Source organism: Gallinula chloropus (assembly GCF_964237585.1).
Source record: "Gallinula chloropus genome assembly, chromosome: 14".
In the NCBI taxonomy this organism is placed as follows: domain Eukaryota; kingdom Metazoa; phylum Chordata; class Aves; order Gruiformes; family Rallidae; genus Gallinula; species Gallinula chloropus.
The window spans coordinates 17,380,833-17,407,024 of NC_140099.1; the positions used below are offsets into that span (position 1 = coordinate 17,380,833).

The window sequence follows — 26,192 nt, forward strand, 5'->3', positions numbered from 1 at the left end:
TCTTGGTGTGGGCAGCCGGCAGTGGGAGCAGGTCCCTATGTGTTTGGAGCACCTTGCTGGGGCAGGCGGGTGTGTGAGACCGTGCAGGGAGAGTGGGGAGCAGAACAGGAGGGCAAAACAAGCCTAATCCCTTGAAATCCCCCGTGTGCTCCCTGGGGTCTCCAGGCCTTGTGCCGCTGGCGGGGCACGAGCTGCAGGTGAGCCTGCAGCCCCCCAGCTGGAGCCCATGTGGGGGTCCTGGCCAGGGCGGTGAGCATGGGGCAGAGCCCTCAACGCAGGGCTGGCTGCAGGCTGGGCATGCTGCACATCCCCATGGCTCCAGGAGGGCTCTGGGGCTCCTCTGGAGACACAGGGAATGCTCCTGCTGGAGCCCTTCAGCCGTGACTCGGGATCCAGGGCTGGTGCAGGGAACCCCACATTGCCTGGACCTTCTCTAGGCCGTGGTGTTCTGAGTGCCATCTGCTCCAGACAATACGAAGCACTTGTAAAATGAAGTGCTTTAGGAGTAAATAAAGGGTAATTACCCTATTTTTCTCCTCAGTTTCCCAGCTTTATGGGCATGTTTATAAGCTGTGCTCTGCAAGGACAAGCACCAAGGCACTTTGTTGTGTAGAAGGCAGCACGGGTCTGGAAACAGAGCTTTTGGGGAGGGAACAGACCTTGTGCCCAGAGATGCAGCATCCCCATGTGATCCAGCAGTGCCGGGGTCTCGCCTTGCGCCTGCTTTAGCAGGGCTCCTGTGCTGGGACAGCCCTGATGCCCGAGGGACATGGCCCCAGCAGCTTGAGACCACCCTGCCTGAGCAGGGGGCTGGACGGAGGGTCTCAGAGGTGCTGCCCACCTCGGCAGTCCTGTCTTCTGTGAGGGGTCTGCCTGCATGGGGGCGAGTGGCCTTTACACCATTGCCCCTCATCTCCTGAACGAGCCAGGCAGCTGCCACGGTGCAAGGATACAGAACTGAGAGAGAGATACCTCATCTACCTATCTGTCAGTCTGTCTGTCTATCTGTCTGTCTATCTGTCTGTGAAGGTGCTGTGACATCAGTGATCACAGGGGCACTGGAACTGAGGAGGGATGTGTAGTTTGGCAGTGATGGGTGGCACTGCAGGCTGGGATACCCACATCCTGGGTAGCAGGGCACTTGGGAAGGAAGGCTGGAAGCAAAGAGGGTCTGTCCCTGCCCCAGGGATGGCCGTGGTGGTTGCTCTGGGCTGCCTTCTGGGAGGGGGTGAGGGTCTGCTGCCTCCGTGATCCTGGTGATGCGATGTTGTGTCACACATCTGATGCTCCTGCTCTCTGTCCTTGTGCCCTGGATGATGTCACATTTACACTCTCCTGCCTGGCACTTCCTGGTGCAGATGCTCTCATCTGAGCGGGAGCCCAGCCCAGGGAAGGGGAGATGGGGACCACTGCCTCCCCCACGCTGGAGTGCTGGCTCCCCACAGCTGCTGCACAGCCCTTCGGTCCTGGCGTGTGGGCACCAGCTCCCAGGAGATGCTTGGAGCATGCCTGGAGCTGCGGGTGGGGGAGGTGGTTCTGGCAGGCAGCGTTACCAGTGAATGGACACGACCCTCTTCTACCTCATCTGGAGGGTGACCTGGCTGTGCTGGGCAGCCTCCCCATGGTCCTGCATCCCTGCCAGGGACTCGCCGTGCAGGGAAGCTGTCGCTGTCATGCAGCAGTCAGTGAGTTTTTCTGGCCGGTTCATATTTGCACTCCTCCTCAGAAATTCAGCTGTGTCAATTTAGTGAGCGGCCAGTTGATTAAGAAAGCAATTAAGAAGTTAATATCCTGACCGGGTGGGCATTTTGTCCTGCTGTAAAGTAATGACTGTGCCATTACTGCAGCCCTGAAACTAAGAGTACCAGCCAGAGTCAGGGTACCTGAGCTGGGCTCTGGCTGCCAGCACTGCCTGGTGACACGCAGTGGGATGCTGGTGGTGGTGGTGCTGGTGGTGCTGGAGCTGTGATGGCCTCGCTGAGAGGTGCTCAGGCACTGAAGCACAAGCCAAAGCAGCCTCAGGCTTGGGAGCCCTGGATCTGGCTCCGTGCAGGGTTCCTGTGCAGTGCTCTGTGGGCTGTGCCGAGCCCGGCCTTGCCACGGTGGTCACCATCCTCCCCCCTCTGCAGCCCCAGGCAGGTGAATGTGCCGGCACTGAAAGGCAGACGTGTCCCCTTGTCCTTGGCTGCACCAGAGCAGGGGGAGACTCACCTTCACCCCCCACACCCTCCCATCCTGCCTGGCCTCCTCGCTGCCGATACTTGCTGATTTAAGCATCCTCTGCCCCTGGGATCCCCGGGTTGCAGCCACACTGCAGCGCTGTGGTCACCTCAGTTCTCTCTGGGAAGAACAGTTGGCTTCCTGCTGACCCGAGGAGGACTCTGTGGCTTTGGGAAAGGCCAGTGCAGTGCATGCCCACCTCAGTGCCGCGTACGGAATGCCCAGTCAGGCGGGATGTGCTGATGTTCTGCCTTGGAAGCAAGTGAAAGATGCCCAGTGCCCTTCCAGCCTCTGGTACAGACCCTCTCCCGCTCCCCCATCCCTGCATGGGGCTGCATTTTCACCCCAGGGGTTTTGGTTCCTCAGCTGCCTCCCAGAGAAGAGCCACTGCCAGCCCAAGTTTGCGGCTGGCTCCTGCTGCTGGCACCCCCAGCCACTGCCTCCTTTCCTGCGTGCTCCAGGGAAGGGGTGCAGACCCCCGCGAGCTCTCAGGCAGGCTGCCTCACACCTTATCACCGAGCCCTGCCGCCGGCGCAGAGAACAGCGGCCACTTCGCTCTCAGGCATCAGCCAAGGCGTGTGGCACGGCCTGGGTCTGACTGATACCAGTTCTGCTTTCTCCAGAAATCTCTTTAATTAAAATAATTGTTATTGTTCACTTTAATTAGACCTCATTACAGGGAGAAAGATTGCCTCCCAGAATGCCTCGCGCTGCACGCGCACCGCACCGTCTGCGGCTGGCGGCTGGGGAAGATGAGAGCGGCTCGGTGAAGCAGCTTGTTAGCCATCCCGCCTCCAGCGCCGGGCTGCACCTCGTTCTTCACGGGGACGTAACCTCTGGAGGCCCCTCGCCGCCTCCACAGCGGCGCCGCGCACCCAGGGAGGCCCCACAGCCAGCCCCGTTTGATGTCCCGCAGCTTTTGGATGTCCCGGGGGTCGGTGGGGTGCAGCTCTGTCTGTTGCGGTGTTTGAAGCCCTTGAACAATGACTGTGCTGCTGGATTCCCTCTGTAGCATGTCCCCTGCTCAGTCCTACAGCAAGTAGTGCAGGCGTCAGAGAGCCACAGCGGCAGCAGGCAGGCCAGCCGGGCGTCGGGAGGAGCTGAGGGCAGCTCGGGGCTCCTGGCTGCCCATATCTGGGCAGTTGCTCCTCACTGGTGTGAGAGGGCTCTGCAGCTGCTGGGGAGCTTCATACTCTCTGCTGGGGCAAGAGACCATGATCCTGGCCCGTGGTCCTGGCCCATGGTCCTGGTTTGTTGTCCTAGTCCGTGATCCTGGCTTGTGGTCCTGGCCCAGGGAAGGCTCCAGGTGAGGTTCTGAGTGTTTGTTTCCTTAGGTGCTTTGTTTCCGATTCAGCCAAGCACTTGGGTGTGTTTACAGACCATTGACCTTTGGGAAATTGAAGCTCCTTGTTCTCTGCTTAAGTAGCTTGAGCAGCTCTACACCATCTATCACAGCGTCTTCATTTATATGCACCCGCTTTAGCGTGGCTGCAGGATGCCTTTGGTGACTGGTGCCAGCCATTTCCCCATCCTTCATCCCCAGCAGGTGAGCATCAGCAGCTTCCAGGCGGTTTTTTCCCACCACAAAATTGCATTTGCAAAGACCTTGAGAATCACAACGTCTGCTGAGGCCTGGGGGGTGGGAAGGCAGTCAATAGCTCCTGTCCTGACCTTAGTGATGACAGATTATGTCTGAGCCAGGCACTGTGTTAGAGCTGGCTCTGAGCAGCTACCAGCGTGCTGTGTCGGGTTCCCCGGCGCGCTGACTGTGCGTAGCACCTACCCTCTGAACGGAGCCGGTGTGCTGGGAGTTGTTGGCTAATTAATTACTGCCTCCCAGACCTTGCTGCTCCCCTTACGTCGCTCACACTATGTGAATGGCCCCGCAGGGCCCTGGACACGTGGGCAGATGCTGCACTGAGCATCGTGAGACCTGCTGCTCCCAGAGAAGATGGGGAGAACCTCCCCCAGCAAGCAGTGTGCTGGGGTGAAGCAGCCATCGGGCTGGCTGAATGACGGTCCATTCCCGTGGGATCCCTTCCTGGTGGGTTTCAGACCATCAGAGCCTTCAGAGTGACTCCGACTCTTGAATGTAGCGACAGAAGGAGTTACCAGTGAGGATCTGGGCGTATGGCTGTGCTTGTGCGGACACAGGTAGTGTGTGAGCAGTGCACATCGTCCTAGGAAGCTCCCTTGCTCCCTGCAATGTGCTTTGAGGTCACAGTGGGGTTCCCTTGTGTTCTTTAAGCAAGCAGTGAGAGTCAGACCATGCTCTGCTTGGTCGGAAAGGTGCTTTCTGCACGGAGCTGGAAGCTGTGTCAGTGCTGGGAATGGAGGGAACACACAGGCTGACTCTCTAGAGTGCTCTCACAGCAGCTACTCCTTGGTCCCTGCTGTCTCCTGAGGTATCCCAGTCATAGGCTGCAGCCATGAGGCAGCGTACTGTGCTGAGCATCCCCACACAGGGTGCCCAGAGAAGCTGGGGCTGCCCAGGATCCCTGGCAGAGTTCAAGGGTGGGTTGGGTGGGGCTTGGGACACCCTGGGCCAGGGGCAGTGTCCCTGCCTGTGGCAGGGAAGCACTGAGTGGCTCTGGGGTCCCTCCCACCCACACCAGCCTGGGGTTCGGTGATTCTGTGAAGACCCAGCAGCGTGCTCAGGTTGTTTGTGGTGTGGACTTGGGGGTTGGAGTCACAGCCATGAAAACCCACGGCCCCCAGAAGTGCCAGGAAGAAATAAAGGGGTGGTGCTGTGGAGTGGGGTTTGGAACCCAGGGTTTTCCCTTGGGAGCTCGTCGGCTCCTCCTAGTTTTCAGGGCCCTGTGGATGGACTATAGAGGGACGGGACCATAGGAGTGGCAGCTGCTGTTCTGACATTAAGGGTCTTCAAATATCCCTGGCCAGTCAAGGCTCCTGCTTTCAGCTAGCTGTGCAGCTTCACGTCAGCTCCCCCCGAGTTCCACATCTTGCGACACACCTGCCTGTCCCCTCTGGACACACCAGTCCCCCCTCAGGCACGCCGGTGCTTTTTCGCAGAGCCATGGGGGATGCTGGCACAGGGCTGCACCATGATGTCACTGATGGATGGTTCCATCTGGCCGGTGTGGGCAGTGCTGTTATCTTCCTTGTTTCCCTGCTCTGGGAGGATCCCGGCCTGGCAGCGCGAGCGATAAGGCTAATTGAACTGTCAGGCTTGCTGGGGGAGGCGCAGCGCTGCCGGCTCCAGCAACCAGGGAAACAGCAACCACCTAAAATTAGCCCGTGCTCCATTTTTATTTAGATCCCTGTTGTTGTGGGGGCTTTTCTTGGGGTTTTTTTGTTTGTTTTATTTGCATTTTTTTGGGCTTTGAATGGCATAAAATTAGCTCCTTCTGCATTTACTCTGAGAATAGCACTCGGAGCTTAAAAAGTTCGGTGGAGATGGCTGTAAACCTGTTGCACCGCCGTAATACAGGCTGGTGGGAGCCCCGGCCCAGCCAGTGAGGTGCTCATGAAACAGCCCCTGTGTCCAGTGAGGACTTGGCCTCATGGCAACACGGCTCCAGCAGATGCACACGGATGCAGGAGGGGCCTGAGGGGCACGGGCGATGCCGGCTGCCCCCACGTTGTTCTGCTGTTTGTACGTACGTGTCTGGGTGTCTGTACGTACATGTCCGTGTGTCCATGTGTGTGAACATGCCCACCTCCCAGACGTTCCTTGGGAAGGTGGGGTAGAAGCTCTCGTGTTGGGGTACGGAGCGCAGTAAAGATGATAACACACAGTTCCATGACCCTCGGCGTCAGGGTGTAACCACGGGCCCTCGGCTTGGCGTGTTTGCTGTGCCACGTGCTCGCCTTGCAGGCACTAACGGACCTTTGCTCTCCCTTGCAGGCTCTTGACCCTGATCTACAATGGAAAAACTGCTTTTGTTTCTGCTGTTCATTGGCATAGCGGTGAGAGCTCAGATCTGCCCAAAGCGCTGTGTCTGCCAGATCCTGTCTCCGAACCTTGCCACCCTTTGTGCCAAGAAAGGGCTCTTGTTTGTTCCTCCCAACATTGACAGGAGGACCGTGGAGCTGCGGCTGGCAGACAACTTTGTCACAAACATTAAAAGGAAAGACTTTGCCAATATGACCAGCCTGGTGGACCTGACGCTGTCCAGGAATACAATCAGTTTTATCACACCTCACGCGTTCGCCGACTTGCGCAATTTGCGGGCTTTGCATTTGAACAGCAACCGATTGACTAAGATCACGAACGACATGTTCAGTGGGCTCTCCAACCTTCACCACTTGATACTTAACAACAACCAGCTGACTTTGATTTCTTCCACAGCTTTCGACGATGTTTTAGCTCTCGAGGAATTGGATTTGTCTTACAACAATCTGGAAACCATCCCCTGGGATGCGGTGGAGAAGATGGTTAGCTTGCACACCCTCAGTCTGGACCACAACATGATCGACCATATTCCCAAGGGGACCTTCTCCCACCTCCACAAGATGACCAGGTTGGACGTCACGTCTAACAAACTGCAGAAGCTACCGCCTGACCCTCTCTTCCAGCGAGCTCAGGTACTGGCAACCTCAGGAATTATCAGCCCCTCGACGTTCGCGTTGAGCTTTGGTGGGAACCCTTTGCATTGCAACTGCGAGCTTCTGTGGCTGAGGCGTCTCTCCAGGGAAGACGACCTGGAGACCTGCGCTTCCCCCACGCTCCTGTCCGGCCGGTACTTCTGGTCCATCCCCGAGGAGGAGTTCCTGTGCGAGCCCCCCCTCATCACGCGGCACACCCACGAGCTGCGGGTGCTGGAGGGGCAGCGGGCAGCGCTGCGGTGCAAGGCCCGCGGCGACCCCGAGCCAGCCATTCACTGGATTTCACCCGAGGGCAAGCTGATCTCCAACGCCACGCGCTCCGTGGTGTACGACAACGGGACACTCGACATCCTTATAACGACCGTGAAGGACACGGGCTCCTTCACCTGCATTGCTTCCAACCCGGCTGGGGAGGCCACGCAGACGGTGGACCTGCACATCATCAAACTCCCCCACCTGCTCAACAGCACCAACCACATCCACGAGCCCGACCCCGGCTCCTCGGATATCTCCACGTCCACCAAGTCGGGCTCCAACGCGAGCAGCAGCAACGGGGAGGTGAAAGTCAGCCAGGACAAGAAGGTGGTGGTGGCGGAAGCGACGTCCTCCACTGCGCTGCTGAAATTCAATTTCCAGAGGAACATACCTGGGATACGTATGTTCCAAATCCAGTACAACGGTACTTACGATGACTCCCTTGTTTACAGGTAAGGCAGCCACAGCCCGCCTGGGCCCGGACAGGCTGCCCGGCGCTGCTGAGGTTTGGTGCCCCTCGGCACGCTGGCTGAGCAGAGCCCTGCGCCGCAGCCCGTGCGGAGCCTCGGAACAGCTCCTGCTCCCAGACAGGGAAATGTCCTCGGGCGGTAGATGTTTTTAGATAGTCCAAGCAGACCTCTGATCCTCCGAACCAATCTGATGGGCAGTGAAGTTGGATGAGTTGAACAGACCTTGGGGGTCCCCGCCTTGTGAGGGCACAGGGAGTGGGGGGCCAGCCAGCCCCCTCCTCGCAGTGCTTTGTGGTGGTGCCCGTGCTGTTGGAGTGCAGAGGGGCTCTGTGCTGCGGGTGTGCCCGACGCACCGCTCAGAGCTCTCTGCTGGGCAATTTCATCAATGTTTTTGTGGTGGTCGCTCTGATGGGGGTCTGTGCCACGCTGCGCCGAGCCGAGGGGCCTGGCAGAGGGCAGCATCTGCTGCAGCAGTAGCGGGAGCCCCGGTGATGCTCACTGCGTCCAGGGGCTGCGGCACACGGCGGGGAGGTGCCTGGGGGTCTGCTGGGTTCCTCACGCTCGTTTTCTTCTCCCCCAGAATGATACCTCCCACAAGCAAAACCTTCCTGGTCAACAACCTGGCCGCTGGGACAGTGTACGACCTGTGTGTCTTGGCCATCTACGATGACGGGATCACCTCGCTCACTGCCACCAGGGTGGTGGGCTGCACGCAGTTCACCACTGAGCAGGATTACGTGCGCTGCCACTTCATGCAGTCCCAGTTCCTGGGCGGGACCATGATCATCATCATTGGTGGGATCATCGTGGCCTCTGTGCTCGTGTTCATCATCATCCTCATGATCCGCTACAAGGTGTGCAACAACAACGGACAGCAGAAGGCCACCAAGGTCAGCAACGTGTACTCGCAGACGAATGGGGCGCAGATCCAGGGCTGCAGTGGGGTGCTGTCGCAGTCGATGTCCAAGCAGGCTGTCGGGCACGAAGAGGGCATCCAGTGCTGCAAGGCTGCCAGCGACGGTGTGACGCCGTCGCCAGAGACCGGCTCCAGCCAGGACTCGGCCACCACTACCTCCGCTTTGCCTCCCGCCTGGACTTCCAGCTCTTCTGCCTCCCAGAAGCAGAAGCGGAAGCCGGGGCCAAAGCCAAGCAGCGAGCCGCAGAGCGAGGCCGGCAGCAGCGTCGAGGCCCAGAACACTAACAGAAATAACTCCACTGCCCTGCAGTTAGCTAGCCGACCCCCCGACTCTGTCAGAGGGGCCCCCACGTACAAAAGAGCACAATCAAAGCCAAGTAAGTTCCTCACTTTGCCAGCTGACGCATCCCGAGCCAAGCGCCGGCTCTCCCTGGGCGGTGAGCTGATGGAGTCCCGCTGCCCCGGCAGTGCCCGGGGCGCCAGCGGATTGCGGTCCAAACGCAGCATGTCCATGAACGGGATGCTGGTCCGCTCAGACAGCTCTGATCTGGATAGTGGAAAAGCAACTTTCTCCAGTTCTGAGTGGATATTGGAAAGCACTGTGTGACCTGCTTTTTTTTTTCTTTTTTTCTTTTTTCTTTTTTTTTTTCTTTTTAAATTTTAATTTTTATTTTAATGAAAAACAAAACACCAAACGTTGTGTGAAACTCCCTCTCCCGGGGATTTGGATTGGGAAGTCCACTGTTGTCTCGCTGATTAATGGCTTGTTCATGCGGGGTTCTGTCTAAGCCACCCAGTGCACACGGGGTTTTATTTAGTTCTCATTTGATTTTATCAGAACCGAAGGCAACGTCCAGAGTTTGTTAGTCCAGAGATTAAAAGGGGAAAAAAAAAAAAAAGAAAAAAAAAAAAGGAAGAAAAAAAGATTAAGGGGTGAAAAAAAGCATGAAACAGCACCAGTGCCTTCCCTACTCTAGGACTGGCTTCCTGGTTCTGCAGTAGCAGAAAACACGAGAGAGTTTTCACAGAAAAAGCCTTTTATAAGGGAAATAAAATTTCCTCCAAGCTAACAAATAACCACTTCTGGATCAATCAGTAAAATGATATTTTTAAAACGGTCAGACTGTACATTTCTTTTCCGTGACAATGGTGTTGCCTTTGTTTTTAGGCAGATGCTGTACAGGAACAACAACGCTGTGTTGTTATGTTGTGTAAAATAAAATACTCACTCCGTACACCAGCCAGCCTCGCGGTAACTGCCCGCCCAGCAGCTGTGCAGGGCCCGCCGCGGGGCCAGGAGGAGGAGGGTGCTGGGGCGAGGGGTCCCTCTCCTCCCGCCGGGGTCCGGCTCTCTGGGGCTGGGCGCCGGTGACGCCGCTGGGCTCTGCTGCCGGAGGGTCCCTGAGCACCCTCACCCCGCGGTGCTGGGTGCGGCAGCGGGCGCCACTCGCTGCGCACCCTCCTCGTCCCCGTCCGGGAGCCCGGCGCTGCCACCATCACCAGTCGTCAGGGCAGGGGTCTGCCCGCTGCGCCCACACAGGGCGTGGCTTGTGGCTCCGTGGCCAGTGGTCAGTGCAGGGCAGGCTGTGCCCTCCCCGTCGGCATGAGGCATGGGCGAGGGAATCGGGGAGCAGCCCTGCACCCCAGGTGCAGACCCCCAGACCTCCTTTGGGCCAGGTCAGTGAAGGTGACCTGGGTGGAGCTCCCTTGGGGCAGGATGTGGGATGCAGGATGTGGAATGTGGGGTGCAGCCCAGAGTGGCAGTGAGCAGGGCCAGCAGTGTGGCCCTGGTGCAGGGTCAGGCTGCAGCAGATGGGTGCGTAGCCATTCAGGGACTCGTGGTGATGATGGGGAGGATGAAGCTCATCTCCCGTCCTAGACGTTTCAGGGCCCGTTGCCTCTAAACTCTGTGGTTGGTTCCCATGTCCTTTGGTCTCCGTGCACAGCGAGGGGCTGGAGGTTGGTCTCCTCTTTGGCCTGTGGTTGGACTGCCCGTGGGGCAGAATGTTTTGAGGCTGTGTGAGGACACAGCGTACGGCAGTAGGTGACAGGGGCTGAGTGCCTTGCATTGTGCAGGTGGCCGACCTGCTGCTGCACTGCTTGTTCTGAAGCAGAGCCTGCAGCCACTGCTAACTAAACCCTGGGGTCGTCATATTTAAAAGAGAGAAAGCTTAATCTGCAGCTCAGTGTGTTCCCAGGTGCCAGGCCATAGGCTGGATACGGCTCTGCGGTGTTAGGAGGATGAATAGTTGTGTGTTAGGCCTGGTGCTGTTCTTGAGGGCAGGTGCCTGAAGACACCCTGGCTCTGACTAGGGCAGCACCTCGGCCCCAGAGCAGCTGTGGCAGGAGCAGCCCCCGGCTGTCCTGCTGGCTCCCGCAGCTCAGGCTCAGCGTGGGGTGCCTGCTGGGGAGGGGCAGAGGCTGGCTGGGGTGGCGTGAAGGACATGGAGAGGCTGCCTCTTTCTAAGAAAGTCTGTTTAGTTCCCTTGGGGAATTCACAGACCAAAAAAGGAGGTGAAGCCTCAAGATCAGAGTAGCCACTTCCTGCTGGGGAAGTTAAATAAAATGAACCCCCCCCCGGCTTTTGGCAGGAAGCCCGTGTGGTTGTGAGGGCTGCACAGAAGGTAGCTGTGACCGTGGTGTGCTGTCAGAGCCTGTGAAGGGATTGCCCAAGTTCTGGTGGTCCGAGAGCCCAGCCTGGGAAGGTGGTTGCGCGCCGTGTGCCATCAGGAGCGGGTCGCTGCAGGCAGTGCTGCCCCTCGGCCGGGGCCTGCCGGAGGTGTCCGTGCTACCTGTGCGTCTTGAGAACATCAAAGGTGCTTCATACGTTGTCTGAAGTCAGATGTGATTGTGTCCAACGTTCTGTGGAGGTGCTGAAACACTGATAGCTTCTCCTGGTGCAGGGGGGGTATTTTTATATTTTTCATTTCCTTACCCAGAGGAGCCCTTTTCTGAGCGCTCAGCTGAGTGTTGTGTCGCAGCGTGTCTGTGTGAGCAGCTCACAGGGACCCTGTGTCCCTGCCTGCAACTCGTTCTCCACTGATGGCGTAGGGCTGGCCAGGCCTGGGTGCCCGAGTGAGGAGCATCCCCCCTGGGAACGCGCTGCTGGATTGCTGGGGGACTGGTGCAGTGGGACGTTGTCTGGAGTGCAGGCCTGGTTCAAAGCGTGGGAAGCCTTCCAAGGAGGAAACGCTCTGTCCTTTCTGTTCTGCAAAACCAGAGGTTGCCAGCAGTCTGAGGCAGAGGAAGTGCTGCGACATCCCTGGACCAGAGCAAGATTGGCCTGTCTTCGTCAGGGTGCAGCACTGCAACACTTACCAACGCTTCCGAAATGAGGGCGCGGGCTCGTGGGCCCAGGCAGGGTGTTCCCCGTTGTGGGTGCCGGGTGCCAGCACATAGGGCGGTCCTGGGGGCAGTCCTGGCTTCGCCCCCCTGGGCATCACCGCCACGGGTCTGCTCCCCAGCTCTGCCTGGAGGGAGATGAGCCGCGGGTGCAGCCGTGAGCCCACGTCTCTTCACTGGTACCGGAGGAGAGAACCTGCTTCAGAACCACGTTGTTCAAACTGGGGGCTTGTCCCACCCCCCATCCCCACGTGCTGTTTCGGGGGCCGTTTGGATGGAGGAGCGGGGCGGTGCTGGGGGGTTGTTGTGCCTCCACTCTCGGTGCTGCCTTGTGTCCCGGGCGTGTTCCTTACACCAATACATGGTCCTGTTCCACCCTGGGTGCCACTGTGGCTTTATTTCTGCTGGCGTGTTCCCTGTGCCTGGGCAGCCCTGCTGTAATGTGGAGTGACCTGGGAACCGACGGCGACGTGTCCCAGGCCTGGCAAGGGGCTGCGGCTCCTGGGCATGTGCCGTCCCTGCTGGGAAGGGCCCTGCAGCCCCCGCCGCCTGTGCCGCGGTGAGGTGGCTGATGCTGGGGCGCGCTGCCTGCCCGAGGGACTGGAGAGGTTGTCTGGGCCCCACCATCCGCAACGCTGCTGGAGGCTTGTGGCAGCACCGGGATGCTCCTGCCTCACTGGGACTGCACAAGCCCCACTGTCACTGCTTCGGGACTGCACGAAGCACCTCCCGGAACCCCTGAGGCACCCAGGTGCAGTTGCTGAGCCAGGCAGATGCCTGGCGTGGAGCATCCTGCACCAGAGTGATGCTGAGCCGCGATGGGCAGCAGTCCTGCTGCAGCCAGCGCTGGCTGCACACATGTGCTCGAGACGTGCAGTGCGGCTCTTCCTGTGCCGCTGCGGAACCGTGCCTGGAGCCTCCACAGGCACCCTGCGCTGCGAGGGAGCGCGTTTGGTCTTCCCCAGGGACTGGCTCTGCCAGAAGAAGTGATGGTCCCAGCCACTGTCGCTTACTGCTGCTGCCCTGCCTGTCGCAGTAGCCTGTTGTGATAGCCTGAGAACATCTCCTGTCCTTACACAGGGCTGGCAACCAGGGCTGTGCTATTGCTCTCCTGAAGCAGCACAAACAGCAGCAAGGAAATCCTGCAGTGCCTTGCCCCTGGTAACGCAGTGAGTGATTTTAATGCTGGTCAAGGTTCTGTTTAAAAGACGCAGCCCATGGCCACGTGGATGGGGCCCTGCTTACAGAAGACATGTCCCCAGTTTTCCCTTTGTAAACATCCTTCTGTGTGTCGGGGTGCCTGGACCTGGTGCCGGAGCCAGTGCTGCTGGATCCTACCCGTATGGGTAAGTAGCCCCCCCGCAGCACCTCTGCCCAGCAGCTTCCACGGCAAAGAGCCCCCATTTCTTCTGCACATTGTTCCACAGCACTGACCCCCCCTCCCCACTGACATCGGTGCTCTCGGAGCTGAATTGTCCCCCTGGGCATCAGGCACCCGCGGAGGGTTCTGGCCGGCACCGGCCCACCCTGCACAGCAGGGCTGGGGTCTCCTCCCCACAGGCTGCAGGCAGGCATGCTGCGCCAGACATCGGATGTGGGGTTCCATCGGCTCTGGCAGTAAGAACACAGGCGCTGGCTGCTGACCGTGGCTGCTGGAATGGGGCTGCGGTCTGGCTGCACGTGAGGTGGAAGTGTCTGGGCCAGCAGGGCTGAGGTGGCTGAAGCACTCACTGCCCGGCACCAGTCGCACAAGGCCAACGAAAGGCCAGTTGTGCTGGTCGTGCTGGCTGCCGGCTTTTCCTGTGGTTAATGCACTGGCAAGGGCTGGGCGAAGGCGGCTGCATGAGAGGAGGAAGCTTGGTGTGCAGGGATGGAAACCAGAGCGGGATAAAGCCAATGTGGTGTGTGGCTGGATGCAGGGACCCACGCTGGGAGCTCTACATGGAAAACCAGAGTGAGGTGTTGGCTGAGCAGTGCCGGACTGGCTGTGCCACCCCTGGTGATCCCCAGCGCTGCCCGTCGGAGCACTCCCGGCTGGGTCTGGAGGTCGAGCCCCGGATGCTCAGCTAGCCCTGGAGCTGGTGTTCCTCCCACACCGCCCGCTCTGCGTGCGAGTGCCACACTGCTTGTCTGGCAGTGCCAGCCGTGCCCCATGTGCACTTGTGCAGCCTCGGCAGGCACAGCCCCTGGGAGAGGGAAAGGAGGAACACCCGGCAGGGCTGCAGCCCTGGCCCCAGTTCCCCTTGGGGCACTGGCAGAGGGCAGCACCAGCTGGCCCATGGCATGGGCACCCAGGGACCCCCCTACCAGACCTGAGCCTTGGCTTCACGTGGCACAGGGGAGCAGCTGGGGGCTGGAACCTGCAGCAAACCACAGATGAATGTAAACATGGTGCCTAGCTTGTATGTACAGGCAGCAGCTGCAGCTTTGTGTTCCCCAAGGTAAGTGAAGGCACGCAGCCTGGAGAGAGCTGGGTGGCAAGCAAGGCAGAGCTCCTGCTGTGGGCTGACCACCACGCCATGGGTCGATGCAGATGGTGTGGGAGCCCAGGGCAGGACGATCAAACATCTGCACTTCTCTCTACAGTGACTTTTGCACCTAAACCTCCGGAGGCAGTGCCAGATTTTTGCCCATCTGGGCTCTGGGCCCATGTGGGGTTCTGTGCAACCCCTGAAGGGTGCAGAGGTGGAACCCCTGCTGTGGAGCAGAGTCCAGGGGGTTAGAAGCAAATCTGGAACCTGGAAAACTCTCTGGTTCTGGAATGAGTTTCATTGCTGCTGGTTTGGGTTTCTGGGAGGTTTTTGGTTCGTTTGCTTTCCCTTCAGCAGCATCACGGCTGCTCTTCCAGCAGGTACCAAGGCTGGCAGCCCTGATCCCAGGATCCCAGGGGATGCTGGGTGCCACTAACCCTTTCCCCTGTCGGCTGCCCCCCTCTGCCTGCCGCTCCCTGGCCTCGGTGGCACTGACAGACCGAACTGGGGGTGCCGGGGCCAAGGGCAGACTCTTACCCACTCCCTGCCTGGCACAGCTTCACAGGCAACTCCCAGGGCTGTTGGCACGGTGCTCAGGCCGGCCTGGCCGAGCAGCTCTTGGCATCACCTGCCCCACAGCAGGTCAGCTTTGGCCACGGGGAAGGGCTGTGCCCGGCTCCCTGTCCCCTCACAGTGTGTTTTGTCTCTTTGCACAGAAGCTGGTGCTGACCCGCAGGACTCCTGCCCTCCTCCGCTCCCCGAAAACGCGGCCACCGATGTGCTTACGCGGCAGAAAGCAATTCGGTTCCAACTGGCTGAGGATTAACGCGTCGCACCGCGCCTGCCCCGCCGACACCCGTACTTGAAGCTGCAGCCAGAGCCGGGAGGCCGCCGGGGTTGGCTGCGTGGGATAAACTTTCCTCCCCTCCGTTCACAGATTGCCCATCTCCCCTCCACCACATGAAGTCGAAATACCTTTTTTTTTCTGGTGTCCAAGGTTTTTATAAAACTCCAAATGACGCTGAAAGATCCGGTGGCAGCAGCTGCAGTCCCGAGTCCTGTTACATGTCACCAGTGGCGAGGTCACGAGCTGTAAACATGGTAGCTTCTATCACCCCAACAAATAAATGTTTTCCTATGACGGTGTGGGCATGTTGGCTGATCCGGAGGGCACCAGGTGTGCCCGTGGGTGTGCGGTGACGCTGCTCCGCACCCAGCAGTGGTGAGCAGGGCCGGTGTTGTGGTGGGTGATGGCAGGGAGTGCTGGGGCTCTGCAGGGCCAGCAGCAGCTGCTGGTGCCACCTGCCCTGGGTCGGGCGCTGATGCTGCAGGAGAGCCGCGCTGCCGTGGTGCTGGGTGAGGGTTTGGGGTCAGAGCGGAGAGGCGGCATGACCCCCCAGCCCTTTCGGCCACGCCACACCTCTGTGCCAGGCCGGGAGCTGGGATACGGCGGGTTACGGCACCACAGGCACCGTGTGCCAGGAGTGCCATGATGTGGGCTGAGCACTGAGGGCTGGTGTGCCGTTGGATCGTGTACAGTGCCAGCCCTTACATGGGGGGCAGCTGGGACCATCTGAGGGTCACACCCCTCCCCAGCTGCAGCCGCCCTTCAGCCACGTCACCAGCCCAGCGTGACAGTGGGGCTCCCCATGGTGCCTGGCTTCCTGAACCAGACAGATTTCAGGGGCCTGGCTTCCTTCTGCACTGAGAATCCGTACAGCCGACTGCAGCTTCTGCAGGAACAGTGAGTTACCCAACTTTATACAGCTGCTGGAGAGCAGGTTGCAGCCAGTGTCAGCGGGCCTGGCTTTGCATTGCCTGTGCACAGGGCAGGAGCTGCCATGGGGTACCCCCACACCAGCCCAGCTGCCCCCATGGGGTTTGTCCCACCGGTGCCCAGTGCCATGCCGTGCACGTGCTGGATCTCTGGCTGGGCAGCTTGCCAGAGGTTTGTCCCTACCCGTGGGGACACTGGCACCTCACCCAGCAGGTCCAGGCAGCCCATGTGGGGAGAGTTGGAGCTGAGCCGGGAGCCTCACCCTTGGGGCTGCTCTCACCTCCCTCCTCTGATGGCTGGGGGCTGTGGAGCTGGGAGCAACAGCCAGGGCTCACCCCAAGGTGTTGGTGATGGGGACCCCAAGCTCTCTGGTGGGGTTGGCACCCAGGGGCTTGTGCACAGGAAGAAAACTCGGTGCTGGTCTGGGCCCACAGACCCCAGGGATAAATGGTCCCTGTTGTATCCAGTGTGTGAGAATGCCATGCCCAAAGGAGAGTCCTGGGAAAGCTGGGGATTTGGGTTGGCAGTTGGACTCCTCACTGGCACTGCCCACTGCCTGGATTTTACGTGGATTACAACAGCACCACAACCTGCTCTTCCCTTTCCTCCTGCGTGGTGTAATTGGGGTTCAGGTTCTGGAAAAGGATGAGCCCAGAATAAACTGTTCAATGAAATGTTTTGGTGACAAACTCGTCACCTCCCAGTGCAGACCCAGGTGACTGGTGAAGTCGAGGATAACCGACCTGTCTCAGTGAGTTACAAGGACAAGGGCGAGGCTGCAGCTTCCCTTTGATGTTAGGCTGTGCAGCTGCTGGAATCCTTATTGAAACACCAGGCTCCCGACTCCCACTGAACAGACCCCATCAGCTCTCAGGACTCCGTTTCACATTAATGCCCTGTTATTACCCTCATCCAACAGCTCCAATTTCCAGTTTTCATGCACAGAGCAGAGCTGCCTTCCCCTTGCTGGTTCCTTTTTGTATCCTTTTAATTAATTGTGAGGTAAGTTCCACCTGCCAGCTTGGTGCTACCTGGAAATCCAACATTCCCTGTGCCCAGGTGTCCTCAAGTTGAGAACTGGAGTTTCAACCACCCTGTCTGGGGAGAAGGATGTGCCTACCAGCCACTGTCATGGACAATCCTGCTGCCTTCAGAAGCATTTCACCTGCTGAGAGACTGGAGGGATATCGGTGTATCAACAAGCAGAAGGGACCTGGGGCTTGGATACTGACCGAAGAGTCATGGCAATCTTCTCAGCCGACAAAGCTGGAGGAAGTTCTGGTCCACCAACAGCATCTTCTCACTGCTGGTGGGCCCTGTGGCAGCTGACATTTGTGGGCATCAGCATCCCCAGCCAGGGCACGGGCTGGGCTCCTCTCCAGCCCAGCAGCTGTAAGGCTTTGGGGCTTCCTCTGTGGGTGACTCCATGGGCCTGACACCTCTCTGTGCTCCATGTCCCGATGCTACTGAGACCAAAAGAATGGATTAATACTGGGCAGCACGTTTCTTCACAGGCTAAGGCGGCCAGGGAAGCGTGTCTGCAGGCACTGAGAAGCTGGTGGTGAGCTGGTGGCCTCGGGAAGGCAGGTCAGTCGGGCTGTCCACTGTCAGTGGGGCTACTGCTCACCAGGGTGACATTTGCATGGCGTCACTGTCACCACAGTCACGGCTCTGCATGGGCTGTGGCTGTCTGCCACCCGTGGCCATGCTCCCCAGGCTGCCCTCGGAGGGGCCATGGAGATGCCGGTTCGGCACCGGGTGCAGGTGTTGGTGGTGAAAGTTTGGTGGCTGCTCTGGAGCCACATGTTGCCGTGCCGCACGGCTCGTGCTGGCAGAGCCCCGTCCCAGCCGTGCACCCCCCTCCCCAGCCTGCCAACAGCCCCTCTCCTGCAGCTCTCACACCAGTTCCCGTGGAGGTGTGGGTGTGTGAGGGCCTCCTGGAGCACACCAGGGGCTGGCACCCCGCCAACTGACGGAGCAGAACCCATCCCTGGCCTCCCCACCCCAGATTCACATGTGCTGCCAGAGAGGCCACACCAGAGGCTCAGGCAAAGGGTGAGCTCCATGCCGGGCACCAAGGCAAGGGCTGGGGGGATGGAAAAGCTTCCCCATGGGGCTCATCCTCCTCACCTTGCCTTCTGGGAGAGGTGGCTCCGACCTTCCAACAGCACAAGGAAGCTGTAAGCACCCGAGAAGGTTCCCATCCCTTCCTCGGAGGAGTCCCTGCACACGGACGCAGCTCCTCCTGGCTCAGGGCCCAGGGTGAGAGCTCTGGGCTCCTGGTGTCTGGGGGGCTGCAAAGGACCTGCACAGAGGTGGTAGTTGCACCTTCCAGCTGCTGCCCAGCCAGAGGCACCCGGAGTTCTGAGGTCAGTGGAAAAACCCTTCAGTCTTTGCATTGTGGGGACCTTTGGAGTTCCGTGTTTTCCAGCAGCTCTCTTCCCCAACTTACTTTGTACACGTGAAACCTGAGGTGGGCTGGTTGTGAGGACACAAGTCATCTCCCTGCGCCGAGCAGGGCGGGGAAGGGATGCTGCGGGAGGGGGCAGCGCGCCCAGCCCCCCCTGGCCCGGCATCTCATCCCAGCTGGGCTGGGAAGGGTGATAAGGGGCGGGGGAGGACGGGAGGGGAAGGCGGTGCTGTGGCTGCACTTGATTTCCTCTGTGAAGCTGGGCCGGGAGCTCACCTGGGTGAACCTGCGGAGGCTTCCCGGGAGCAGCTCAGCGCCTGGGAGGGGTTTGTGTCTCTCCCGGGAGGGACGGGCGCGCTGCCCGGGGGAAGATGCTGCCCGGGCCGGCGGGGGAGCGCGCACAGGTCGGTGCCGGAGCTCGGGATGGGGGGGTGTGAGTAGCCGCTTCCCGCCCGCCCCGAGCCCTTGCCGAGCGGTGCTGTGTCCGGGACGGGCTCTGGCTGGGCATCCCCGAGGGAGGCAGCCCCGCTCCCTCCGGCCCGCAGCGTCCCGCCTCCCCGTGCTGCGGCGCGGGGACCCCGTCCCTGCGGGGCTGGGGGGTCCCGGGCACCTCGGTAGCCGCTCGGTGGGGTGGGTCGCGGTCAGAAGCCGCTGCCGGGAGCGGAGGTTTGCTGCGCAGGAGTTCCCGAACCTCCCGGGGTTGGGGTGATGATCACTGCGGGCGGCTGGAGGTGCGGGGCGGCTGCGCGGGCACCGGGTCCCGGCTGCGCTCCCTGTTCAGCCGCCTCACGGGGATCGGCTGCCTTCGCCCGCGGGCTGGGGGGGCGGCTTCCCTTTTGGGAAGTGACTGGGCGGTGCGGGGCCGTGGAGCTGTTTCTGGCGCTCGGTACTGGGGATGCTCCCGGCACCCGCCGCCTGCCCCAGCCACGCAAGCAGCTGAGGCTCAGTAGCGGGGACCACGGGTGGTTCTCCTGCGACTTTGTCGGGTTAGTTTTGACTTTCTCTGACCTCTCGCTGCTGTGTGGGGAGGGGCCTGGCAGGCGTGTTTCTGGGTGCTGCTGTGAGGCACCAGCTCCCGCACCACATCGCTCTTCCTGCGCCCCAATGCACTGAACTCCAGCTGCAAAACCCAGCCCAAGCCCTGGGTCTCCCCTCCACTCGTTTCGGGCCCGGGTGGGCTGCCCGGGGTTGTGGTGCTCACGGACAACGCGCTTCCTTCCCCCGGGACCCGCAGCCTCTGCCACCCTGCAGAGCAGAGACTTTTCCTACCAGGATGCTCTTTGTTGTGCAGCTCGCTGGAAACACAGAAAAACTGAAGTCAAGGCTGCGTGTCCAGCACTTTGTCAGGTTGCAACCTGTCAGAACAAGCAGGCAGGATGCTAACGCTCAGGAGAACATCGACTGTGTAGTTGTGTTTAAAATGAACTTGACAGCACACGCTCACAGAAGTTGTGCTGTTCTCAGGCGGCTTCTTACTTTGTAGGTGTCTAACCCGGGACTGGGGCTGGCCTGAGGGTCCTCTGTACCCCCAGTCGGGGTAAAGCCAGGCACCCCTGGCTGCTCCCTGCCTGCAGCTCGGGCAGAGCTGCGTGCTGTGAGGGTTTTGGGGTCCCTGCACAGCGAATACATCTCACACCGCAGTTGGTCACGGCAGAGCAGCCGTGCTGTGGGGCCGCTTCGCAGGACGTGCTGCCCGCAGCCCCGGTACCCGTGCGGGGTGAGCGTCTCTTTGTAGTGATGCGTGACGGTGCTGCTGCTTTACAGAGGGGCCGAAAGATACTTGTGCGTGTTTGCTGATGCGGTAGATGAAGGTAGTGTACTGTTCTCTGTCCTGTCACTCCCTCACATCGAGAGAAGGGAGAACCATCCCTCCTCCGTGTGAAGGTGCGGGCTGCACTCCCGCGGGCAGGGTGCGGAGGGCGAGCCGAGTTTTTGGCAGGCGGCTGCAGCAACCTGAACTCAGAGTCCCTGCAGTTCAGAAGGGCTGAAGCCGTGTTTGTTTTCTATCTGGAAGCGGCGGCAGCGTTACTGGCTTCGCGCTTCGCTGTGCGCATCCCCCGCCGTGCCGCCCCCTCCCCTCCCCGGCAGTTGGGCAAAACTGCACCGAGTGCTGGAGGGCACGGGGGGCTGGGGTCTAGTGCCGCCCCGCAGCCCCTCCGTATGCTGTACAGCCGGGGGCTGCGGGGAGCATCCCGCCCCGCCGTTGCTGGCACCGAGCAGGGTGTCCGGCTCTGCTGTGCCGGCTCAGCCCCGGTGCTGGGCTCCGCGGAGCCCCTGGGGCTGCAGAGCGGGGATAGCGCAGGGGTAGACCCCCCGGTCGGGGCTGCGAGGAGAGCGGGAGTGATGCGGGTGAGGAGGCGGCGCTGCTTCCGCGGTCGGGTCCGCGGGGCCGGCGCGGTCCAGCCCCTGCCCGGCTCATCGCCGAGTACCGGGGGAGGCTGGGGGACAAACAGCCTTCGAGCGCACCCGCTTTTCCTGGCAGCCCGTGTGCCCCCGGCCAGGCGGGCGGCACTCGTGACAGGGGGCTCTGTCCCAGCTGCCAGCGGGACCGCGTCCTGGCCCGGGTGCGGGGCTGGGCAGCTGCTGTGCCCGCTGCGGGCAGCACGGGGCTGGGGCGCTGGGTGCGCACACGGGGACGGATCCGACATCCTACCGCCCGCTCAGCACCCAGCAAGGCGTGCTCTGGGGACGGCAGCGGCAAACGTGCCTGAGGACGCCCCGTCTCGGGGTGCAACAGCTGCCTTGGGGTTCACATAGGCACAGTGCCCACGCAGCAGCAAGCCCCCGACCTTCTGCGGGGCAGGGGCAGGCAGCTTCCCTGGGGATCCGTTGGCCCTGGCACACTCTCCGTGCCTTGTGCTGGGAGCAGCACGCTTCCCTCTGCTCTGCTCTGTGCGTGCTCAGTGACAGCCCACCCAGCTGCCAAATATTCCCACCTCCACCCCTCTAAATAGCACCAGCAGAAGCTGCTGTTGGGCGGTGGCAGATGGAGTTTATGAAATGCTCTCCCTGCTTACTGTGAGCGTGGTGCAGAGCGAGCTCCATGGGTCTCACTCGTTGGGGAGTGTGAGTTCAGGGACAGGGCAGGGGCTGTGCCCCAGCCAGGGAAGGGCCCCTGCGGCATCCCATGGCCAGTGCTGCACAGGGCTCGTTAGGGTTGAGTCCTGCTCAGCATCGCCAGCCTCACACCCTGAGTGTCACGATAAACCCCGTGCTGGGGAGCGGGGGAAGGATGGGGAATGGGCCCTGGGGAGGTGGCAGGGAAGGCTCTGGCCACTGCTCCATCCCTGCAGCTCCAGGGCAGAGGGGTTTGGGCCTGAGGGCTGTGCAGGAGCTACCAGAGGGGTTGCCTTGCACCCCAGTCCAACGGCTCTGTGTGAGAGGAGGTGTCTGAGCATCTTTGAGCACTGCTCAGTCTAAGCAGCAGAGGATGGGGCAGCGGGGACTTGCTGAAGGTGCACAGCAGGGTGTGCCTGTTAGTTAAAGGGCTCTCCTTCCTCAATCCCTTCTGACTCTGCCTTGCTGCTGTAACAGGCTGGTTCTGGGTGGGCTGCATTCAGCCTCTGAACAGAAACAGAAGGCCAGACCTGAGCCCCTCAGGGTACAGTTCCCCCTTCTCTCTTCTCTCCTGCTTTTTTAGCCAGTGCAACGTGGGGTAACCGATCTCCTGCTGTGGCACTGAGCACGTAGCTTTGGCCCCACCACCAAGATGACCTGTGTGGGCTGAAGGTAGGCAGAGCCCAATTCCCTTGGGAGCAATTGCTGGTCACCCCCCCACACACACACCCCATGCTGCCTCCACGGGGAGCAGAGCTGCAGGCTGAGGAGCAGTGCTGGTGATCACTCCCCAGGCAGTGCCGGAGGGGTTGCTCGGACCCTGGGCACACCGACACCCCCCACCTCCCTCCTCCCTGACAGAGCTCTGTGGGAGGGAGGCAGCAGGAGGGGGGCAGTGCTGTTCTTACGCCTCGCCTGCCTGCGGTGACGGCGCGGATGCTGCTGCGGAAGGAGGGCTCGCCTGGCTCAGCCCACACAGGGGTATTTCTGTGCCGGAGGAACGTGTGGGTTTTGTTGCCGTCGCGTTCCCGGAGTGCCGACAGGCACGGCTGGCAAAACACAGCCCCCTGCTCGGGGGTGAGGGCTGTCTGGGGGCGGGCAGGGCCCGCCTTGGCAGCGCCTGCCGGATGCGCAGCCGGCTGCCCGTGCCAGAGCCCGTCTCCTCGCTTCGTGCCCGGTGCTGGGCGGGCAGGGCTGGCTGGAGACCGGAGACCCGTTACCAAGTGATCCCAACACTGAGCACGCAGGGGGCAGTGACACACACACACCACACACACACACACACACACACACACACACACACACACCAGCCGAAACAGCTTTCCTCAGTCCCGTTTCGCTGTTCCAGCTACAACTTGTCACCTCGGGCTGGTTTGGAAGATGCTGGCAGTGACTGTCAGTGTGAGGAAGCTGTTGTAGAAACATCACAAGACTGGCCAGGGGTCCTGGAGCCCCACCGGACACAGGCAGATGGTGCTGAGGGTGAGGATGCTCTGCTGCTGCACCCGGAGCAACCATGGTCCCAGCATGGCTGGGTCCCAGCTCGTGTGACAGCTCCTGGCTGAAGGCTCCTGTGCTCCAGGGCTTGTCCCAACCGTGCCATACATAGCCCCACTTTTCACTTGCCCATGTGTTTAGGTGCTGACCCAGGACCCACCTCTGCTCGCTGTGTCCAGCCTGTCCCTCCACCCCTGTCAAGACATGTCTGCTCCACCACAGAGGCACTTGCTGCCTCTTCATCCCTCCTTCCCGCTCCGTTCTGGTGTCAATGGAGCAAAATTAAGTGTCCTTAATAGGCTCTTGTGGGGATCTTATCGAAGGCGTGCGCGGTTCTTCAGGCATTTTCCTTCTGCTTTATACAGAGTGTGTTTGTGGCACGAAACAGGGTGCTGAAGTCCAGCCAGAGGAGTGCCAAGGGTCTCGTGGGATGTCATGGGTGAGGATGAGACCCAGCTGAGCCGGGTCACTGCCTCGGTCCCTGACCCCAACCAAGCGCTTCCGAAGCTCGCAGTGCTCCCCTCTGCAGAGAGAGGGGGCAGGTGGTGGGGAGAGGACCCCTCACACCCCCACCCACCTCCTCTGACCATTAACTGATGCTTCTCTGAAGCCAAGGGCTGCCCAGCCCTGGCACTAGCCACTGCCACTAACCAGGCTGCATCCCTGCTGCTGCCCCCCAGGTGCCCCTCTGCTGCTCCCCCTCCCCCCGACCCTGTGGCCGGAGCAATAGGAATATTTCAGGAATAACAGAGGAAGCAGGAGGGACTGGTGTTCCTGTCTGCTCTTCCAGATTGTCTCCATGGAGAAAGTAACAATTTGTCATCTTTAATGGCTCGTGCTCTCACCTCATCTCAGCCTTTTCGGAGGGGAAACAAAGGGTGTTTATTTTTCCCCTATCTGGTGCATTTTCCTCGGCTTTATATTTATCCTGGGATTACTCATCTCTGCGCCCTACTCAGAGGCAGGGAGGGAGGGAGATGCAGACAAGAAGCTGTGTACTTTAGCAAGGGTACGTTGGGCTTTGCAGTGGCCACAGTCGTTGCTGGAGTGGGACAGCCAGCTTGTTTTATTTTGGGGTTTTGTGGGGGTTTTGGGTATTTTTTGTGAGAACGTGCTTTTTCCCAGCTCCTTTGCTGGCTGGGACCCCTTCATTTCTCTGGTGTTTCCCACTGTTGTTCTTGCTGGTACCGAAGTGATTGCAAAGACATTTTTCCCATCAAAATGTGCTAGAAAAATAAATCACCCCTGGAATGCTTGTTATGTGTGGGCATCTGCTGCCAGGGGCTGCACTCAGCTGAGGGGAGGTGTTCCCCCAGCACCTCTCCTGGTGGAAGGAGACTCTGGACTTGTTGAAAACGGTGATGGATGGGGCAGACCAAACACTCGGGGTGTTAAACTTGTCACCAGTACCTCTGGTGACCCCTGCAGCCTCTGCAGAGCTGAAGGTGGGTGTGGGTACCAGCGAAGGGCCAGTGGGCAGCCGTGAGCTGGGCAGGGGCTGGCACTGCCTGAGCAGCAGGACTGTGCTGAGCATCCCCCCTTGGTGCTGGACAGGACGCAGAGGGCGGAGAGGAGCCCAGACCCCACTGAGGGGCTAGGAGGAGGGGGCAGCCGTGCCAGGTTATGTGAAACACTTTCCCAGGGAGCCTGGGCAAGGAGTTGTGTGGTGCTGGTGTGCTTCCACTGCATCCCCACATCAGCCTGTCTGGAGCCAGCTGCCTTCCCACCAGTTGCTCCCTGTCACTGCTGGGGATGGTGCCAGCGTACGTCTGATGAACGGAGCACACGAGGTCACTGCCTGGCTGGAGCTGTGGCTGCACAGGCTCTGGTCTTCCTGCTGTGCTCACACCTTGGAGAGGAATCTTGTGCCCTGGGTGGCCATACAGCCCCTTAGCTGGCCAGGGGTGTGTGGAGAGCAGCTGGTGTGTCCCTGCGCTGCCCTCCCTCCTGAGAGCTGGTGCCTGGCTGCTCCAGGATGGGCTGTGGTGATCAGTGAAGGGGCTGTATGGTGCAGGACCTCATGTGGGGCTGAACCAAAGGGTCTCTTGGGCTGGAGAGGGATTGTGATGGATCTTGTCAGTATTTTACTTCCAGTGCTGGTCAGAAACTCAACAGTCATACTGGTTTTTGCAGATGTTTGCTGTAAAACACTAAAAATTCTATGTCCCTGGCTGTTTATGGGCAAACTTGGACTAAAAACGTTTTCTGACCTTGGAGGAGTGAAAAACCCCTGAGTTGGGCAAATGCATCCATGTGATGTCTGAGGAAGTCGTAAATCCGAGCTGGAATGGAATTTAGCCATCCCTTTGGAGTTACTGTCTGTAAGCAAATACATGCTGAATTGCAAATTTGCATCCAGCTTTGATGTGGATGGTACTTGGCTGCCAGCTTAGAAATGTGCACCCTACCCTGTGTCTGAGCTCCCAGGGGCCCAGAGAGGAGCTGGTTCCTCTGCAGCCCCAGAGGCTTCGCTCTGCCTGGGAAGAGCTGCTGGGTGCAGAGTGTGTTCCTGGGGAAGCTGCTGCCAGAGCGGCTGGGCCCAGGCTGGGACTGTGCTTAGAAGGGTTCGAAATCAAAGGAAGTCTGTGGTCAGCCCAGCAGCTGGCTGGGATGCTGGGCAGCTGAGCTCCTGCTTGCTCCCCAGCAGCACCTGGGACCAGTGCCTGGAGGGCAGGGTGCTGGCTGGTGCCTGCCACGCTCCCACACTGGCCTTGCCATGCCAGCCTTGCCATGCCAGCCTTTCCATACTGGCTTTTCCACACCAGCCTTTCCCAGTCCTCCTGTTCCACCCCAGCCTCCACTCGCAGCAGTGCTGGGGGCTGAGTCTGTGCCAGGGGCTGTGTTGAGGGGGGAGCAGCCCAGACCCTCGGACCAGGCCCTCTGGGGAGGTGGGAGGCATCAGCCCTCAGTGCTGGGTGCTCTGGGCAGCATCCTGCCCGTACATGGGTCACTTCTCTGCTTCCAGCAGTACTGGGAAGGAGGTGCTGTGGGCTGCTGGTGTCTCCAGCCATCGCCCTGCGTGCACATCCTGCTCTGGGTATTTTCCCTGTGTATTTTATAGCAGCTCAGCTTTTCCTCATGTCTTTCCTCACAAGTTAACTGTTCTATCAGCTGTAGTTTTGCTCCTGCTAGAGATGTGCTGAGGCTCGTGCTGGCCAGGCAGTCTCCAGCCTGGCACGGGCTCTGTGAGGGGCGATGGAGTCGGGGT

General features: G+C 60.2%; 1 protein-coding gene across 1 annotated transcript; it reads left to right on the forward strand.

Moving 5' to 3' along the window:
* Positions 1 to 6,108: 6,108 nt before the first annotated feature.
* On the forward strand, positions 6,109 to 9,037 carry LOC311196875 (leucine-rich repeat and fibronectin type-III domain-containing protein 5; the record flags this gene model as incomplete). The annotated part of the gene is made up of 2 exons (XM_084270528.1): positions 6,109 to 7,496; positions 8,095 to 9,037. The coding sequence occupies 2 exons, from the start codon at positions 6,109 to 6,111 to the stop codon at positions 9,035 to 9,037; spliced, it is 2,331 nt and encodes a 776-aa protein (XP_084126654.1).
* Positions 9,038 to 26,192: the final 17,155 nt, after the last annotated feature.